A 22,052-nucleotide genomic window follows, 5' to 3' on the forward strand; every position below is an offset into this window, starting at 1 on the left:
TGCGTTTTTGAGAATCGATACAGTATCGCCAAACAAAATATCGCGATACTCACGTGTATCAATATTTTCTTACACCCCTAGTGTTTAAAGAGTCATTTTTATTACACATCTGCAATGCAAGACAGGGAACATACCGACTTTGCAAGGCACACTTAGTAACATGCACAAAAAAAGAGCAAGATTTGAAACAGAATGAACTCACTTTAACAGAGATACAAGTGTTTAAAGAGTCTTCGAATCCAAAAATGTCTGAAATCTAGAAAATCAACTTAATTGCTTTCTTTTTGTGTATCACAGGTGGAACCGCATTGTGGAGCTGGTCGAGCAGAAGAAAGATCACCTGGACTCAATCCTGCGCATCCAGAACTACTTACTGGAATGCACGGAGATCAAGTCCCAGATTAAGGACAAGCGGAAAGCCATAGACGCCACGCAGTATGTGGGCAGTGACCTGGGCAGCGTGCTGGCTCTGCAGCGCCGTCTCTTCACCATGGAGGGAGCTCTGACGGTTCTCGAGCCCAAGCTCCTTCACCTGCAGGAGGAAGCGGAGGAGCTTGCCACATCCCATCCGGACAAGACCGTAGACATCCTGGTTCCCTTTGAGGGCATCAGTGTGGAGTGGGAAGAGCTAAAATGTACATTGCAAGGCTGTGAAGACTCTTTAACCGTCGCTGGCCGCTTACAACAGTTCATCCAAGACTTGGATTCCTTCCTCACCTGGTTGGTGCAAACCCAGACTGCTGCTGCTTCGGATGAGCTTCCCATTGCTTTAGAGGACGCAGAACGGCTAATAAACCAACACGCCGCGCTCAAGGAGGAGATCGGAAGGTACGAAGAGGACTACGAGCGTCTCCAGGCTGTGAATGAGCTTGTGGAGACGGAGGAAGTGCCGTTGCCTTATGGAGCTCTGCAGCAGTGGCTACACAAGCTGGACGTGGGCTGGAACAAATTGGTGGAGATGTGGGAGAGCAGGAGGGAGGTGCTGGTGCAAGCTCACATCTTCCATCTCTTCCTGAGGGATGTCAAGCAGGCCGAGGCTTTCCTCAATAACCAGGTGAAGCCCCTGATACCTCTTTATGGTAGTTACACAGTTTAAATTTGAAAGATGTTTCTGAAGGCTTTTGTTTCCTAAATGTTATTCCTCAGAAGTTGATCTGTCATAGATGAGGAATCTTAAAGGGTTAGTTCGGCCAAAAATGAAACTTAGCCCATAAATTACTCACCCTCAAGTCATCCTAGGTGTATATGACTTTCTTCTTTCAGATGAATCCAGTCAGAGTTATATAAAAAATTGGCTTTGATCTTTCAAGCTGTTTAATGCCACTCAGCGGATTTTGGAGGGAAGCAGTTTACCGGGTTCAGCCCGGAACTGCTTCCAGTGTACAACTGTTGGCTCAAGCTACATTAAAGTGATTATTACGTTTTGAATATGGATATTTTTCTTACAAAAGCACATCGATTCGCTACAGGAGGCCTTTGTTTACCCCCCGGAGTTGTGTGAGACATTTTTTTTATGGATGGGCGCTTTTTATTTAACTTATTTTGGACTGATGCATGCAACACCCGCTGAGTACCATTAAACAGCTTGAAAGATCAAAGACACTTTTTTATATAACTCCGACTGGATTCGTTTGAAAGAAGAAAGTCATATACACCTAGGATGATTTGAGGGTGAGTAATTTATGGGCTAATTTTCATTTTTAGGTGAACTAACCCTTTAAAGGAGATCTCATTTATGATTCATACACTACTTAAATTAGTTTCACTACCAGTCAAAAGTTTAAAAATAATTAAGATTTAATTTTTTTTATTGATTTAAAAAAAAAAGTATATTTTTTGCTCATCAAGGCTGCATTTATTTGACAAAACAATAAAACATTAAAAGCAGTTATATTCAGTTACATTGTGAAATATTATCACAATTTAAAATAACAGAATAAAATAACAGCTATGGTTATATAAATGTACTTATATTTAATTACCAGTTTTGTTTCTCATAAAATTAAAATTTTTCATTTTAATAGAATTAATAGGGGTAATTGTTGAGATCTCTTCTGAAGCTAGGGTTAAGACATGGCAGGTTTTAATACTGCCGCGTGTTTAGCCCAAACCATTTCACCCTCAGAAATGAGGCAAACCGGAGTAAAAAGGTAAATGCAATTGAGAAAAGTCTCCATTTGCTCTTCTTTATATCTCATCGCCGTCTAGGAAAAACAATTGAGATATTTAAGACACTTTATGACTGTCCTATTCTACGGGTTAGAGTTAGCAGACAATTAGGACACAAGAACAGATCTGGCTGATCTTTTTTAGGTCAAGTCTGTAAATGTCAGGAGCATCAGGGCAGTTTAAAGTCATTGCTCAGTTCATATTCAGAGATGCTTTTATGTTGGGTCATCACTTCATAAGAATATCATAAATGCGGTTTAAATGCCAGGGGACATGCATTTCCTCAACCCCGTGTCTTTTGTGGCTTGCTAAAAGCCCAGAGTCGTTTTCTGTTGCCTGCGGGTACAGAGTAAGAATCCGCACTGTCATCGAGCGTGAACTGGTTTGTAGTAACACACATGGCAGTGGCATTCATTAGCCACTTTTCCTTAAGATTGTTTGAGCTTCACCTTTCTAAATGGGAGCATTGTAAGGACAACTAAACATATTTAACAATTATGGTTTTAAGATTGACTTATCAATATTGTATTTTTGTTTCCATCATTTAATATCTGTTTGCAAGAAAAATGAATTTAAGTAGACCGTTTGTATTTGTGCCTTCAATCTGTAGAACTGACCGAGTTAGAAAACATTTGTGGAATCGTCACAGAAGAATATGTGAGCATTGATATTGTTTCAAAGTGTTTATTATTGCAGTACCACCAACAGCTTGCCATTTGCCCTGATTATGGATTTGCTTTTACTTTAATTGATCTGGACTCATTTTAGATGCTTTCTGTATGCAGTATTTCACCCTGTCTTTCTCTCCACTCCTCAGGAGTCAGCGCTGGCCCATGTGGAACTCCCCACCACAGTGGAGACCGTGGAGGCAGCCATCAAAAAGCACAAGGACTTTACCACCACCATGGAGCTCAACCTGCACCGCATTAAAGCTGTCATAGAGGCAGGAGAGAGCCTCATCAGTCAGAACAACATCTATTCTGAGCGCATCAGAGAGAGAGTGGATCTGCTCGCTAACAGGTCAAAACCACAACACTTATGATAACATTTATGCCGCATAGAGCTGGTTGGTGTGGAAGCCCGTTTCTGCCACTGAGTAAAAAATAAAAAAGGCAATTGTGACTTTTTATCTCACAATTCTAAAACTTTTATATTAAACAAATTGCTTGAAAAGTGATAGGTCAGGAGAGAAGTTAAAGTTAAATACAGTTCTGTCATGACAACTCTCCGAGGGATTGGCATGGTAATGTACATGACAATGCTAATGTATTTGGACTTGGCAGAATAGATCTGCTACGCTGCTGCTGCGGCAGAGCAAGTACCGAGACTTGCTACTGCCAATACATCCACAACATGCTGCTGTGAGCATGTAAGAAATACTGCTGCTGCACATATAACACATATGAATAACCCCCATATAGCATACATGAATCACTTCGTAGCATATCTACACAGGTGGAGCTGGGGAAGGTGGAGGGTTTCTGAAGTGCGCTGCAAACTGCTACATCAAACAAAAGCCAGGTATTTGAATATTGAGCAGTAAGCTCATTGGCTACCGATACAGGAGAGAACCAGTCAGCTGCCATGTGACAATGTTGTCGCCAGGTCAGATTGAGCTAGACCTATCGTACTGCACCATCTAGAGTTTCATGACAGAACTCTGTATTTATGTTTAAAATATATTTCTGTCTTAAATATTTTTCATTAAATTAAAAATTTAATTTTAATAAAATGAATTGGGTAATGATGAAAGTTTAAGTTTTGAATGTAAGCACATTGAAATGGTGCTAAATAGCACTAAAAGTGGTTATTTGGCTCGTAATCATAGGGGAACCACTTTAAGTGCTACATAGCACCTATATCTTTAAAGATGGTGCTAAATAGCACCTTAACCATCCCAAAGAACCGCTGAAGAACCATTACAGGTTCTTTATAGGTGCTATATAGCACTTAAATTGGTTCCCCTATAATTACGAGCCAAAGAGCCACTTAGCGGTACTATATACAGTGGGGCAAAAAAGTATTTAGTCAGCCACCAATTGTGCAAGTTCTCCCACTTAAAAAGATGAGAGAGGCCTGTAATTTTCATCATAGGCATACCTCAACTATGAGAGACAAAATGAGAAAAAAAATCCAGAAAATCACATTGTAGGATTTTTAAAGAATTAATTGGTAAATTCCTCGGTAAAATAAGTATTTGGTCACCTACAAACAAGCAAGATTTCTGGCTCTCACAGACCTGTAACTTCGCCGAGCACAAACAAGGAAAACGATGATTTTGAACCAAAAGATGTTTGCCTCACTGTAGGTAAATCTGTGCATCAGTTAAGTGTGGACAGCAGTGCAGGATTTCAATGTAGCTCACGCTTGTTTCTACTGTTCTTTGTAACTTGTAAAAAGCATTTCTTAAATGTAGCAAAATTAAAATAAATTACTCTTACTGAGTGTCCTTACCAGTTGCAATACAATAGAGTGATATATGTGTTTTAGTCAAGCTGCAGGATATTTTAATTGTCACTTGGTTTTAAAAACAGTGTCACCATTCTTGTTAATCTCGCCCACAGTGAAAGCTCATTGGTCCAAAACCCTGCTCCATGTGATTGTATATTAAACATCAGATATGTCTGATTAACTGTGACCCTTGTGAAAAGGCAGTGTGTTTAATTGTATCGAATGTGCACTTGTAATCTTAAAAGTATTTTTTAAAGATAATATTATTTAATGAAATAAAAGACTGCTTAAGTGCACTTAAAGAGAGACAGTTTCATGGCTTTGTTCCTTTAACACACTTAAGTACACTTTTAAAAAGTACACTTTGTAGTAATGTTAAATTGAAAGTTTACTTTCAAGTAAAATCTAAATCGTCATTTTTAACGATATTTTTTGTTTAACACTTTTTGTGTGTTGACTAACATGCTAAAGTACATGTACAGCTCTTAATGATAATTTTAACTGTAGAATTATTTGATATGACAGATTTGAAATGTGCTATATTACAACTTTATAAAACATATTATATATTGTTAAATGCATGACAAATTTTAAAGGGGTCATATGATGCAATTTCAATTTTTCCTTTCTCTTTGGAGTGTTACAAGCTCTTGGTGCATAAAGAAGATCTGTAAAGTCTCAAATCCAAAGAGATATTCTTTATAAAAGTTAAGAGTCAGCCACACCTACCTAAAACGGCTCGTTCTAACACGCCCCCACATGTCTACGTCACAATGTGGGAAGATTTGCATAACGCCGCCCAAACGCCGTAACTTTTATTCTCGCTGTAGTTCCTTCAACGAATTCCTGATCCTGGGAGAGTAGACTATAATGCCGGCTGTTCTGATTCACAGCCTGTAAGTATGTTTTCATAGTTAAAGAATTTGCCACTGATGATTCAAACGTGAGTTTTGAGCAGTGTACAGCAGCGCTTATTGTTTGTCATTTCTCCGATCACAAATGCAGACATGGTTTTATGTTTTATGTGTAAAAAGACAGTATAAGTCATTATAATCCGTAATTATGTCCCCACTGGATGCAACAAATGCCTCGTTTATAATGAGTTTTAATGTTTTTGTCTCGTTGCTCCGGCCGGGACACGGCATCAACAGTATATGAGGGGCGTAACATCGGCCTTTTTAGCAACATCATATGACCCCTTTAATAGAAATGACATTAAAGTTCATTTTAGTTTTCCACATTTCAGTATATTTAATGAAATTAAGTTGAAAGATATACTTAAGTCCTATTTAAGTGGGTAAAAAAGCACTCTCTTTAACTAATTGCATTTAATAGGAATTTAAACTATAATCCGAAAACATTACATTTAGTTCACAAATAAGTATATTCTTTTGAAGTATATTATTTCCATAACAAGTACTCTTTTTAAAAGTATACTTATTGTAAGTGTATTTCTTTTTCACAATGAGAAACTGATTCATTAGGCTTACAATCTTTCACCTTTTTTTTGGATGTTTGTAAATCTCTTTGGACCTTTTTCCATTAGTAGGCTATTGTGTGTAATTTGGTGGTGTCTGTGTATTCTGGCCTGTCAGTTGTTCAGTTATTTCCTAAAGCAGAATGAACAGTTTTGTCTCCTGTGTTGTAGTAAACACAATTTTTAGACCGTAGAAAAACATTTGTGCAGTCGGGTAAGACTTAGTCATGTTCTACAGAAGTCGTCCAGTACCTGTGGCATTTAGTTTGTGTCTTGAAATGACACTGAACAGCTGAGCATTGTGGGTAAATGGTGTGTGAACGCAGTTGTACAGTAGGAGGCTCTCGGTGTGGCCCAAACCTGCAGGTTTATTTAGAATTTGCTTGTTTTTCCCTTCTCATGCTCAATTATTTAGCAGGTCTCCTCATCACTTATTCAGTTGAGAGAGAGGGAATTTCAGTAGTGTGTTGGTGTGTGTGTGTGTTCACTGTAGGGCTGGGGATGGATCTCTGCCTTCTCTAAGAGCTGTCAAACACGTGTGGAGACTGAGAACACAATGATCAGAGATGGTCCGAGTGCACTGAATCACTTTCTCTTATGCATTGTGTTAAGAAAATCAAATAGCAGAAATACATCCTATGCAAAACCATATTGTTTATAAACAGCATAGTGTCTTTTTTTTTTACATAAGAACAGTATATATCCAGAGTGGAAAGTTGTATACAGTGTATGTAATGTGCAGACAGTAATTATAATGTATGTGTATGCAGAGTGTATACTCTATGCAGACTTTCTGTATGCATTGAAAAGCATAAACAACCTGTGCATATTGTACTGAATATTGTATCCCACAATTCTCATTGTTTTTATTTGTTTTTGGAATAAAAATGGTAAATAATTGTTTATGTTTCCAAAATCCCCATCAAAATCAATGGATTTGTTGGCTTCATTGACACAGTGTTAATTCTAGTGTAAAGGAGCCTTGAAATATGCAACGTAACGAGATTGTGTAACGTTTGATTTCTGGATATTGTTGCATACTACTGTTTGAAATCTTTGCGTGATACCTATTATATCGTAGGCAGTGTCCTGCATTAAACAGTATGCGTTTGAGTGAGTGGCAGATTTTGGCTAGACTTGGAATCAATGCATACTGTAATCTATGAAGTAACACAGTAACGGCTTGTTATTTTTTTTTAAATGGTATCTCAAACAGAACATGTTATGCAGTAGTGAACATTTTAAACAGGACTACATTGTTGTCTTGTAACCAGACCTGCATTTTTAATTCAGCAAGTGGCATGTACAAATGAAAGTGTTGTTTTGCATTTTTAATCTAGTTTTGTGTAACACCTCTTTGCAGTCCAAATGAATCAAGAACAACACTGTAAAATAAATTCTGTAAAATTTACGGTAAAAAACTGGCAGCTGTGGTTGCCAAAAATGTTACCGTAAAAACTACGGTAGCAGCGTTTTAGGTTTTACGGTTTTAACTTAAATTTACAGTAAAATACCGTAATTTCATTAACTGATATAATGTTAATATACCAAACTGTTGAAGTACTGAAATCTGTTTTGCACCTTTGTAATACACTGATAACCACCAAAATGCAGGTGGTGATGAGAAAGTCACATGATGAACCAAAGCCCATCACAAGCAGCTTTTAAATAATAACATATACAGAAGATGCACAGTGTCATTCACACAAACACTAAACACCATCACGGTAACACACATGAAACTGAAATAATGCAATAAACATTCATTTAACAACATTAGGTGTAACACACAACCCTAATATACAAAACTGATAAGAAAAAACTAAGAAGAAACATAGTTATTTCAACAAAAAAACATCAAATTTGAAATGTAACGCAGGGAATTCTGGGAATGTCAATTTACGGTTATTCACAGTAAATTATATGGTCTTTTTCACTTCCAATTAATGTCCAATACATGTAATGTCCAATACAGTTTTTCACCGTATATATAGTAGGGGAATTTACCGTTAACCATTTAACAGGTTTTTACTGTAGCATTTTTAGTCGTTTACCGTTTACAGTGAAGATATATCATAAAAAAAGTCACAAATCAGAGCTGATATTAATTCCAGTTCAATTGTTCATGATTTGGATAGTCTTTGTATTGTGGGATACAGTACTTGTTGGTAGTGATATAATTTTTTATTATATACATTGTTTTTTGTTTTCTTTTCAGTGAAACATTACTACAGTATAGTAATATTTATTTTGTTTTATTTTATTTAAAAGTAATAATTATTATTATTATTATTAATAATAATAATTTAAAGCCATATAAAAAAGGTAATTGCAACTCTTCAAAATTTAAAAACATCTAAACAGTTTTGTTTTGTTTTTAGTTAGTTAGTTAATTATTATTATAGCCATATTTATATATTATCAGAAGAGGAATAATAATTCTATATATTACAACATTTTGGCCAAATTGTGCAGCCCTACAAACAAGCACAGCAAACCTGTTTTTTTTTTCTTCACACTTTTTTTTTCTCCCAGATCTTGCAGCCTAGTGTATAGTGCCTACAGCAGAAATAGTCAGTAGTATGACTGAATGCTATTTTAAACACATCCTATGTGGCACTTTTCTCATTTGCTCTCAGTTGTCGTTCCTTTGAGCTGTTTCCTGATCTGAAGTATCACATCATTGTCTTAGTTAGTTTAAATGTCTCTCTGGTGTTAGTGGTGGTGTAGTTAACTATCAGTTTACTGGATAATTAATTCCCGTGTCCCTGGCTGGTCATTCACTCTTTCTTGGATCCATTGCTTCATTCCACCTCAGGGTCTCTTTGAGGAATAACCATGATTGACCTAAGTGGCTTTATGGGTGAGAGCGCTGGGTGCCTCATGAGGGCAAAGGCCACTGTAGTGATTAGTAGAGAGGTTCAGTTTGTCCCAAGTATATGTGCACACTCTTAAAAATAAAGTTTCATTAAGAACCTTTAACATCCTTGGAACCTTTCCATTCCATATAGTGTACAAATTATTTTTTAGATTTTTTTAAAATGTTCTTTACACAAAAAAAAAATTATGGAAGCCACTACAAAAAAAAAGGTAATTGCGACTTTTTATCTCATAATCCAGACTTTTTTCGCTGTTCTGTGTTGATATCTCGTAATTCTGACTTTTTTTCTATGAATTCTGTTCGTTTGGTTCTACCAGTTGCAACTGTGTCTCACAATTCTGACTTTATTTCTTGCGGCTTCAAATTTCTAACCTTAACATTTCACAATTCTTACTTCTTCCTCACAATTGTGAGTTTATATCTCGCCATTCTGACGTCTATCGCGAAATTTGTGTGAATAGTGAAGTATAAATTCAGAATTGTGAGAAAAAATTGAGAGTTGTGAGGTAAAAATGTACAATTTCCTTATTTTTAATCCTTTGGCAGAAACGAGCTTCCATAAAAAACAGAGCTTTTAAGAACTGATCACTAAAAGGTTCTTTTGGGAATCAAAAACGGTTCATCTATGGCCCCTCTTTGGATCCTTTATTTTTAAGAGTACAGGTTGTGATCTGACAGATTTGGATCATTTGCTCATTTTTTTTGAACCTCTGTTTCTCTATAGCTTCACTGCGCCTCATTCATATTCGCTTAAAGAGCCTAGTGTTTTCCTTGTGACGCCTGCAACTACGTATGCTCCCCCTCTCTCTCTTTCTCTCTCGATATGGTTCTCTCCCCCTCCCTCCTCGTCTCCCTCCCTCGCTTTCCATCTATCTGTCTCTCCGCATGCTTTTCTCTCATCGTGGATGCTGCAGCGGGAGAAACTGTGTCTTTCAGCTCCGCAGTATTGAATCAAGCTTATATTACAAAACAGGAGGAGGAGAGGAAAAGAGGCGGCACGGACTGAAAGAAGACGATATGGATTTGTTTGAGATGCAAGCCGCTGCACAAACGGGGTGAGGAGTGTGTCTGGATCGCTCTGAGGAGGGGAGGGAAAAAACGCTGCCCACATCCTCCCTCTTGACACTCTCCAACTCCCACTCTCTCTCTCTCTCGCTCTCTCTCTCTCTCTCTCTCTTGCTCTCTCTTGCTCTCTCTCTCTCTCTCTCTCTGTCCTTGGCTAGTGTTTGTAACATCAATAATCACCGCTACTGGGCTCATTTCTCTCCTCGCTGCAACTCGGGCTCCAGACAGCTAATATTCTGTACCTTTTTGGGGATTTTCTTTGTTTTCTACTAAGATGCACAGCGCTTCTTGTGTGCACTGTATTTTATACAGTCATTTAAGGATTTAGTTTGGTCCACTGAGTTCTCCGCACATGTCTTGAATATTTCATCCAGTGCTGTTTTTGGACTGTACTTGCGTGTGTGTTCTGGCCAGCGTTGGGTTTTGTTGCACACCTGGTCCGCAGGTGAACATGTGGATTTGGGAACTTGACTGACAGATTCTTCACAAACTGATTCAGGTGGTAATTATAATAATATTTCAAAATACACCATTAGTTTACATATAATGTACTCATCAACTTTTTCTAATTATTATATTGCCATTTTTATATATTGCATCATGAAATATGTTTATGCATTTCTTGATGTTACTGTATGTGAAGTGTATATTTTAGTCCATTTACCGGTTTTCACTGTTTTAACCAACTTTTTTTTTTTTTTGCAGTTCACCTAAATAGTCCTGCAGTGTGACGAAATATTTTTTTAAAGAACAAATGTTTGACTATATGTTTATCACAAATAAACACGTATAATAAAGATGTTTAAAATAGTTTTTGATGAAGTAATGCATGTCACTGCTGTACATTTACTTGACAACTACTATAAAATATAATAAAAGATATATGATGTACTGTTGTTTGAAGAGGAACGATAAAGTGATATTTTGTTTGGGATCACATTGGAAACTTTCTGTGGGTCATTTTTCATAATCTTTAGGGACAGACTTTAGTGTAAAATAGTGTTTTACTAAGGTTTTGTGTTGTTTTCTATATGCATTCTATAAGCAGTGTATCACAAATGTTATTGTTTATATGATCCTTTGTAAGAAAAATCCTTTAAAAATATAGGTTAAAATACATATATGAAGTTCTTCGAAATGTACTGTTCATTTTATTTTATGTGGAATTTCAAGCAAAAGTAAATTTTTTATTAAATTAATTTTATTTTTTATTACATTTTTATTTTTATTTTTTAATGTAATTTATTGAATCTAAATATATTGTGGTGAAAGTAAAAAGTAATAACATTTTTCATTACACGCGCAAAGCTTTATTCATAGCCTAATTTTTAAACATGTTTGTTCGTTTGCTTTTTTGAGTCATGAATACCATTGTCTTCTTAATTCTGAAAGAGAGTCGCTAATATTTTTTTTCTGTTTTATGATATTCTTGATACTTGAAAAAATGGCATATGCATGTTGGTATGCCACACAGACTCTGATACTAATATAATGATAATGAAATATTATTTAAATTAAATGTATATATGTATAAATATGTATGCTAATGTCAGCTTATATCTTTTTTTAAATAACTGAATAGGTGTGAAAATCATATCACAGACCACAGGATCACACGATTTTTCTTAGACATGAGATTTGAGTGGGACTCCTAACGTGTGTGTTGATGTGTGTTTCACAGATTGGTGATTGGGTGGCAGAAAAGATGCTAATGGCTCGCGACACCTCCCGCGACGAGACTCAGAAGCTTCATAAGAAGTGGCTAAAACACCAGACCTTCATGGCAGAACTTGCTCAGAACAAGGAGTGGCTGGACAAGATGGAGAAAGTAAGTTCTCAGGGTTATGCTGTGCTCACTATCTTGGCTAATCGTAGTTAATACTCTTAATATAAAAGCATTTTCTCTGTCAGATAATTAAGTGTGTGCAAATGCTCTGTGCCATTCTTCACTTAGCTTGAAAAATGCTGTTAGGCACCTTGAAATATTCTATTCTATTATAGTCAACGACTCGTGTGAAACAGAGCCAGTAATCAGAGATGGCATAGCATTTAACAAGGGCAAATCCACTTAGTGTATCATTTACGTATAGTGGTGCACACACACTTTCTATATTGTTTTGCATAGTAATTATTTTTAGTCATATTTATGGGGTTGTATGGATTATACACATTATCATCTGATGCCACTAAATATCCCAATACTCTGTCCTGCATTGTTTGTGCTACGGACATGAATTGTACCTCAGATTGCCCAGCTTGTTGAGAAGAGTCAAGCAGCTATATTACATTGCATTGCATTGCATTACATTATACTATAGCTACTGTAACTGAAAGTGTTTCTGAAGTGAATTTTGGATAGATGTAAAAAGCCCTGGTGCTTGTAGCACACTGATGTCCGATTGAAAGACTGATGTTGTTTAATCTGCCAGCTACACTGTTTTATTGACATTGCTGTTGGATTGAATGGACTGTCTTCAGCTGCCAAGGCCCCCAACCTCCTCGTCTTGAATGATCATCTCGCAAAATCCATTAATCATTTTATTCTGTGGTCAGCTGCAATAACAGAGGACGAGCGATGTTGCTGAATACTGTTGTTGTGTATGGTTTGACAAGGTTGTGTGTTTGATGTATTCTGGATATGCCAAGATCTTCTGATTTTATGTTCACATTGAATGCAACTGTATTTTGGGGTCAGTAAGTGTGAGTTACCAGGAACCAATTAGACGTCTTTACTCATAATAGTTCGAATATGTGTATGAATCTGACAGGACAGATAATATGGGTTTGTGACAGGGTCGGTGAAATAAAACAATATATATATATATATACATTTTAAAATGTTATATTTATATGTATGTTTTCTTGGTTAAATCAGAGTTTATTCATTGAAATACAGAGTTTGAACTGATCTACAGAAAGGATTTAAATTAAGATTAGTTCACCCAAAAATGAAAATTTGCTATCCAAGGTGTGAGTTTGTTTCTTTGTGGAAACAGATTTGGAGAAATTTAGCTTTCCATCACTTGCTCACCAATGGATCCTCTGCAGTGAATGGGTGCCGTCAGAATGAGAGTCCAAACAGCTGATAAAAACATCACAATAATCCACAAGTAATCCACACCACTCCAGTCCATCAGTTAATGTCTTGTGAAGTGAAAAGCTGTATGTTTAAGAAACAAATCCATCAAGACGTTTTAACTTTTAACCATCGTCCATAATCCATAATAATGATTTTTCCAGTGAAAAATCCCACCCCCTGTTGTCCTCTCACATCAAAATCCACCAACATTTGTTTAGAGCTGTTTTGGACTGTTTTCACTTTTAAATGGTGCTTGATCTGTTCATATTTCCCTTCTGATTCATACAAGAAGACCTCTTATTGTAGTTGAAAGCTTGAAGTCTTAATGATGGATTTGTTTGTTACAAACACACAGCTTTTCACTTCACAAGCCACTAATTCATGGTCTGGATTACTTATGGATTATTGTGATGTTTTTATCAGCTGTTTGGACTCTCATTCTGACGGCACCCATTCACTGCAGAGGATCCATAGGTGAACAGGTGATGGAATGCTGCCTTTCCCCAAATCTGTTACGACGAAGAAACAAACTCATCTGCTTCTTGGATGGCCTGAGGGTTAGTGTACTTAAACAAATTTTCATTTTTGAGTGAACTATTCCTTTAATGCCTATTTTTGCAACTGAAGCCTAAATTAAAGTCGCTATTAATATCTGGCCTACCGAGACGGCTCCAAAACGAATGACACAAAGTAATCACGAAATTCAAGTTGGTTATACTGCATGGCTGCTTGTTTGATATTACCAGCATAATCATCTAGAATATTATGTAAATGATTGATAGTGTGTGATAGCATGTGAGGATGTGTGGGTGTGTGTGTGTGTGCAGATTTCTCTTGACCTAGTATTTCCCATAGACAGCTGAATGCTGGAGCCTAGTGCTGGGCGGTATGACCAAAAATTAATATCACGGTATTTTTCAAAATTATACCGGTTTTATGGTACATGACGGTATTTTTTTTTTCATGCATGACTGGGTGTTAACCATATTTTCTACTGATTGAGAGAGGAAATACTGCAGTATATTGACTTAGAATGCCCTATTTTACTGCCACGATGAGTGAATATTGTCAAAATTACCACTCTAAATAGTGACTAAACACGACTCCTTTTAATGTTAACCAGGAGTCACTCTCATTTATAATCGCGGCATCGTCTGATAAAATCAACACGCATCTACACTAAAGATGCTATGGCTATGCGGTTGTTTTGGAGTGGGGGTTCAATCTTCAACTGGCTGGCAGGAGCTGCCACTGACAGGTCATGTGTAAAGCAGTCAAATGTCTTTCAAACAGTTGTCACATTGTTTAAGCGACAGACACCGGTATTGCGGTATTAAAAAAATTAATATCATAACAAAAATAAACACCGGTATTCGGTATGATCCGGCATTCCGCCCAGCACTACTGGGGCCCATTTCATTTCTCTGTCATATAACCTTAAACTAGTTACCAGGAATAGAAATATGCTGAACTGTGCTGGCTACATATTTATAATAGCACCCTGGATTCATGTACCGCGCTCTTATTTTCTGCTGAATTTGGCCCGTTTGGACAGCTTTGCCTTGCAAAGCTAAAATAAATGCTTTACACATTCACCATGTTCACAGGTGTATTCACAAGGGTCAAATCCGTCTTTGTTTGGACAGTTTTTTCTTTCTAGAACCCCAAAGTTACTTGGTCCTACTGTTCAGCAAACCCGAAGTGTTAATTTGTCAAAATTTGTATTTGCTCTGGTCATGTCCAGTGTCAATGTCATCTGCCATGCATAAAATGTACTTTGACATGCTGCAAGCTGTTTTTAGCATTAAAATGGCTTTGCTCATGTGCATCTCTCAATCACATGCAGCTGCTATGTCAGGCTCTTTCTAAATATGTGGTCAAAAATGATGCCTAGTTTGCTAGGTTAAGGGAAAAAACGTCTTACCTACCCTATATGTACCCCTATACATACACAAAATACAGTTTGTAAGGAATTTAAGCATTTTAGGCCATTTTTAAGGGCATCAATTGCAAAGCAAAAGGTGCTTGGTGCACAGATGCACTGAAATGCATCACTGAAAGGTTACATTTATTGAGTGTTACAATTATGCCTGCTTTCTAATATCATATAGTATCATGAAAATGGAACATATATTATGCTATGGTCTGTCCTCATGAATTGGGTGGAGTTTGACATTTTTTTAATGGTCAGTCATGTTGATGCCTTTGAATTGGGATACTTAGAGGAGTCGCTTTGGTTGAGTTTCCATTATCTGCAATTCATTTCCGATTCATACTGTATACAGCTATTTTTATTTTATTTTAGTTTGAGTTGATGATATTGAGTGAACATAACTAGATATAACTGCCACTGGGGCGTCAGCAGATCGTACCAAAACGTTTGAATCCGATCGTACAGATTCATTCGAATTAGCCACCAATTCGCCAAAACATAATAACATTGTTATGCAGCAGTATATTCTTTACATGCTCATATAGTAAGAGCTTCTGTTCATTCATCTGTATTTTCCAGTAAACAGCGTTATGCAGCACCTCACTCTTGCAGTGGACACATGCGTTATAATTACAGCATGCTGTTTTGACTAGTTCTGATCCAATGTCACTAACCCAGCAGCTGTCAGATGGAGCAGTCATGCCAAATCAAGTGAAAGGGAGGAGAGTATGTATCTGTTGCTAGGTGCTGCTTTCCTCACCCCCTCACCCTTTTTCACAAAAGTTTTTGAAACATTAAAGGGGTCATATGATGCTTTTTTTAAAGATCATTATTTGGTGTAACAGAATATGTTGACATGCTTTAATGTTCAAAAAGCACATTAGTTTTCAAATACTGTACATTATTGTAGGTCCTCTATGCCCCGCTTCTCTAAAACGCTTCGTTTTCTACAAAATCCCTCCTTCCGACAAGCACAGTCTGCTTCAACACTAACTGCGGTTACTGAAACCACGCCTTTTTTCTTTGCATGCACATTTGGGCAGCATTATGCAAATATTTCCACATAGTGAGGTAGATATGTGGGGGCGTGTTGGAACGAGCCGTTTTAGGGGGGTGTGGCAGAGTCTTAACTTTGATAAAGAATATCTCTTTGGTTTTGAGACTTTAGTCTTTCCAACTTCAGGGATCTTATCTATGCACAATCAGCTTGTAACACTCCAAAGAGAAAGGAAAACTTGAAATCGCATCGTACGACCCCTTTAAAGGTTTAGTTCACCCAAAAATGAAAATTCTGTCATTAATTACTCACCCTCGTGTTGTTCCAAACCCGTAAGACCTTCGTTCATCTTCGGAACACAATTTAAGATATTTTTGATTAAATCTGAGGGCTCTCTGACCCTCCCATAGACAGCAAGGTAACTACCACGTTCAAGGCCCAGAAAAGTAAATTGTGTTCCGAAAATGAACAAAGGTCTTACGGGTTTCGAACAACATGAGGGTGAGTAATTAATGACAGAATTTTCATTTTTGGGTGAACTAACCCTTTAAAGTAGACACTTTTCTTGCATTTAGTATGATTGCTGTGTATATAAAATAACTTTTGTCAATTTAATTTGATGCGGTCCCCAAAATGGGACATATCGTCTTTGACCCATATATTTCCAGAAAAGACCTTTTCTGTTAAGGGACAATATTTGGATATGATTGTCATGGACATTTTTGACATTCGTGACAGCACTCTTTTTTGTTTGTTTGTTTGTTTTATAATATAAACATGCATACCAATATATGTTGTTGTCCTTCTGTGACAAATACTTCCATGTAAGTAACTTACAAAGACATATTGTCAATATGAATTGATCAATTATTTCCTCTTACGGCACCCAAAAAATAAATAAATAAAATAACGTACACATTTTTTATGTGATATGTATAACTAGAGCTAAAGCAGAAAAAAATACTATAAATGAAAATTGTAACTATCAGAAGCTACAAATGAAAAACATTAACAAATAATCACCAAGATGTATTTTTTACTGTCCACTTTTGGTAACGCTTGTAGATGAACTTGTTATATTGTCATTATACAAACAGGCTCCGAGTAATAATAATTAGGTACTTACTATAAAGTTAGGATTAGGGTTTGGCGTAGGATTAGTTGCTTGTAATTATGCATAAATTAACGTTACTATAGTAAGTGCATGTAATGTGTAACTACATCACCCCAAAATAAAGTGTTGTTCAAATAGTTTTTCTTGGCCCCTCATAAATTTTTAATCCATCTTCAATTAATCCTTCTCCATTTCTTACAATTGCTCTTAAATTATTGTTTTCATCCTTAAAGGACTTTTTGATATTAGCATAATATCTCCTGCCAAAACAATGTTTCCTGGAGGGTATTTATTATGTTTCACGCCATTGGGAATCGTGCTAACAGCTGGGCCTGGGGAAACGAATTCCCAGAGCAATATGGTACCTCACCGGTTCAATATTACGTGTCATTGGTTCCTTATGTGTTCACATGCATGTGATCTCATGCATATTAATTACCGACGTTTCAATAATCTGATTTTAGCTTGCTGCCATCTTGAAAGGACATGCAAAATCACAGAGACAATACCGCTTTGATGAAACTTCAAGAGTCCTACATTGTGACTCATTAGACACTCAGACACAGATTATCCGTCTTACTCCTCCCACCACCCACCTCTCCCACACCCACTCTTCTCTCAAGTGTACACTCTTTAGTGTTTTGTCATCGCCACAGCACGCTGACGCTGAAGTCGACGATGTGACTGTGAGCGCACGCGGTGCATGTTGGGAGCTCAGGCCAGCTTCCTGAGGAGGCAAAGAGAACGAGAGGCTGTCATCGAGAGAGAGATGTTACGTAAAGCCTCTCGCAGCACCATGTTTAACCCAGTTCTGCTGCGTGAAGCCGCTCTACTGCACACCAAAACCACTACAGTCCTCCAGCTCACAAAATAAAGCCTCCAAAGCAGGGTTTTCACAGTGATGTTGTCATGTGGAAGAACCATTTTTCGGCCAAAATGCATAAAAGGTTTTTCCTTTTCAGTTGAAAACGGTGTCATGTAAACGCCCCCTTTCTCAGCTTCTGTGTTCTTATCTCATCTTCAGGACAACAGAGCAATAAATATCCATATATAATACACAGCTAATGTAACCTTTAGAGATCACTTGTCCTATTTCCCAGCTTTCTTCTCACATCAAAAAAAAAGACTTAGCAGCAGCTGCTGAAATGTGACGTGCCCGACTGGGATAGACTCCCATCAGATTGCACATATGCAACATCACAGAGAGACGCTAATAATGTGGAAACCACCGTTACATGCCTCCATGCAGTGTTCAAATCACATACGTGTTCGGCTGATTGGCAATGTAGAAATAAAATAAATCATTCATTTTAATGCCGTATTAATCATTTATTTTCATTATGTATGTCAGTGTGAGCTAAATCATGTGTTTGGACATTATAATCATCATTCTGGGTTAACCTCTAATTTACATATTTAAAAAGCATGAATATTTAATTAAATAAGCATCATTTAGTTTAGCACTGCACCTCGGGCAGGACTCATAAATGTGAAACATTTCTTATTCCAGAGTGTAAACTGTATTAACCCAGAGTTTAAAAAAGGTCAAATGGTTAATTTTTCAATATATTATGTAATTATCCTTTAATTGGATAACATATGCTGTACATGCACTGCAAAAAAAAAAAAAAAGATTTATCCAAGTTAATAAAACAAAGAAAATTGTGCTGCATTCACATTGTCCAAGAAAATATTATTGTTTCTTTGTAATTATTTGAAATTGACCACAAAATCCTACACAATTTTTTTCCATGTTTTTTCACATACTTTAGATAGCCTGTGATGTCACTGATTGGCTGTGTGTGTGTGTGTGTGTGTGTGTGTGTGTGTGTGTGTGGGAAGCAGCCGGTCTGATTCCTGTGCTCTTGGGCATCATTTCCATGGTCACTGCTGTATCGCTGTACCAACCCCCTTCCCTTCAGCCAGTCCTGAAATAGAGAATGAATTATAATAGTTGGCTGTGTTGGGGGAGGGACGCTTCATGTGTGTGTATGTGCATGTGTGTTTTAGGACCCCGTGGTCTGTGTAGAGATCAGGTGGGGGGAGGGGCAGTGTGTGTGTGTGTGTGTGTGTGTGTGTGTGTGTGTGTGAGGTGTACCAGTTTAGTCTGCGCTCGTGCCAGCTTTAGTAGACCTGTCTGTAATACATTCAAATACAAATGTTCGCTAAAAACATCTTTTGCACAAGAGTATTTGGTGAACGAACAATGAAACAAAACAGAAACAATGAGATATAAATAGGTTTTTACATTTTCCACAGAACATTTGAGTGATTGTTGACCTTTTCCATGCAAAAGTTTGTGGGAGTTACATGCCAACTCTTAATAATTAGGATCAAACCCCTAACACTATGAGCACTACCCTTGTGAAAAAGAAGTACACTTCAGCCCATTTAGAGTACTGTTAAAAAATATATATAATATACTGTTAAAATATATACTGTATTGGGGTTCACCCAAAAATACAAATTCTGTCATTAATTACTCACCCTCATGTCGTTCCAAACCCGTAAGACCTCCGTTCATCTTTGGAACACAAATTAAGATATTTTTGATGAAATCTGACAGCTTTCTGACTCTCCATAGAGAGCAATGCAACTGAAATGTTCGACGCATGCGTGTCCATTCCTCTGCTCATAAACAAGCCCTGCAGCTGATGATGCACAGTGGATAAGAATTGTTAAAAAGTCGTTATTTTTGTTTTCTTTGCACACAAAAATATTCTCATAGCTTCATAAAATTACAGTTGAACCACTGATGTCACATGGACTATTTTAACGCAGTGCTTACTACATTCCTGGTCTGGCAACATTTCTGTTGCGTTGCTGTTTATGCAGGGTCAGAAAGCTCTCGGATTTCATCAAAAATATCTTAATTTTACGGGTTTAGAATGACATGAGAGTGAGCAATTAATGACAGAATTTTCATTTTTGGGTAAACTATCCCTTTAAGTATGCAAATGTGAAACATTGCTAATGATAAATTTAAATATCTATTCATTTCTATTGAAACTTGTATGTGAAGTATTTAAATATTTTTGCAATTAAGCATTTGTAATGAGGAATTATTACATTTAAAATATATTAACTTTAAATGTAATATTGAATAACACACTACACTTAATCAAGCATTTTACATGTGCTTTAGTATGTTATTCAACACATCAAAATAAGTGTACAGTACTTGAATGAATGGATGAATGAGGCATTTATATAGCACTTTATTGTGTATTGCTGTACACCCAAAGTGCTTTACAATCATGTGGGGGGTCTCTCCTCAACCACCACCAGTGTGCAGCAGTGTGCGCTCACCACACACCAGCTACAGGTGGAGAGGAGAGAGAGTCATAGAGCCAACTCAATGAATAGGGATTATTAGGAGGCCATGATTGACAAGGGTCAGTGGTGGCAATTTGGCCAAGACACTGGGGTTACACCCCTACTCTTTTACGAGAAGTGCCATGGGATTGACCACAGAGAGTCAGGACCTCGGTTTAACGTCTTATCTGTAGGACGGTGCTTTTTACAATATAGTGACCCCGTCACTATACTGGTAGTCTTGCATAGCCAGACCTTCAGACTGACGGATCTGGAATCCATGGCAGCTTTTATTGGCCAAGGCCCACCCATGAGGCCGTTTGACGGACATGTCAAACAACCAATCACAGTTTGTTTCGTTCAGCGTCACGTTTCGAGCCGTGGAAATGTCGCCACAATAACAGGCCGGATGTGTAAAACGCTGACATATTTGAAAGATTCTATGCCGCAAACTGAATATTTCACATACTTTTGAAAATCCAGTGTTTACTTGATCGTGATAAGCGCTCGTCATCACAGTTGTAAACACGACGGCTTTCTTCTTTCGTGAGGGGTTTTGGCATCACGGCATCTTTGTTTCCAGGCGGAACGTTATAGAAAGCGACACACACGTCTCCCGGAAATCCTGTATAATTCAACCAATCCGATGACGACTTCGAAACTCCTTAAGTGTTTCCACTTTTGTGTGCCGTATGCATCAGACGGTCAGCCAGCGGTCAGTGGGCGTAACATCCGAGGCTGAGACTACTACACTGGGGCGTTAGGACCCACACAGACCACAGGGTGAGCACCCCCTGCTGGCCTCCCTGATACCTCTTCCAACGGCAACCTAGATTTCCCAGGAGGTCTCCCATCCAGGTACAACCCTGCTTAGCTTCAGTGGGCAACCTGTCTTGGGCTGCAGGTTGATATGGCTGTGGCATATTTCTTTAAAGAATGACAAAAGATTATTAAAAACAATGATTTAAGATGTACTTTACAACTTTTAATTTGACTTTATTACAAAGTGCACTTTTAAAAGTGTACTTAAGTGTGTACTTAGCTGTACTCTAAAGTGGTGTTTTATTTAATTAATATTATATTATCAGCAAGTAGAGTTCTTTAAAAAATATACTTAAAAGATCTGAAGTACACCACAATTCACATTCTATACAATTAAGCGCACTTCTTTTTCACAACTGTAGTAATAGTGAAAGTAGCTAATAGCTTTATGCACTGTTTCTATAGTTCTAACTTTTTAATCTAAATGAGGAGGCACAGATGAGTGTCTTCAGCAGTTTTATAATCTGTGTGTGTCTGTGATGGAGCATCTGCTCTCATCGTTGGATCAGCTTTCTCTGTCCTGAGCTGATCTGAAGTGACGCAGGTGCGGTTTTCTTTTAGGTAGGCTGGAGTCCAGATGCGGCCAACTGTACTCGTGTGAATCACAGTCCTCAGCACTCTGTTACACCGAGCTGTGATCACTGTGAGCTGATAATGACTAGTTCATCAGATTTAGCCAGTGTATTTTTTTTTGTGCTTTTATTGCTAAAAGCAGAGATGGAGGATGTTTATGCTATTGTTGTTTCCAT

At 37.4% G+C, this 22,052-nt stretch overlaps 1 protein-coding gene across 1 annotated transcript in view; it reads left to right on the plus strand.

The window, feature by feature from the left end:
- Positions 1–22,052, plus strand: part of LOC107576207 (spectrin beta chain, non-erythrocytic 4) — a 65,094-nt gene that overhangs the window by 17,734 nt on the left and 25,308 nt on the right. Inside the window, 5 exon segments of the mRNA XM_016262436.1 lie at positions 181–1,054; positions 2,987–3,235; positions 4,178–4,189; positions 4,665–4,710; positions 11,723–11,871. Of these exon segments, the coding sequence (XP_016117922.1) occupies positions 181–1,054; positions 2,987–3,235; positions 4,178–4,189; positions 4,665–4,710; positions 11,723–11,871 (1,330 nt within the window).

This window comes from Sinocyclocheilus grahami, unplaced genomic scaffold, assembly GCF_001515645.1.
Source record: "Sinocyclocheilus grahami isolate Dianchi unplaced genomic scaffold, SAMN03320097.WGS_v1.1 scaffold31.1, whole genome shotgun sequence".
In the NCBI taxonomy this organism is placed as follows: domain Eukaryota; kingdom Metazoa; phylum Chordata; class Actinopteri; order Cypriniformes; family Cyprinidae; genus Sinocyclocheilus; species Sinocyclocheilus grahami.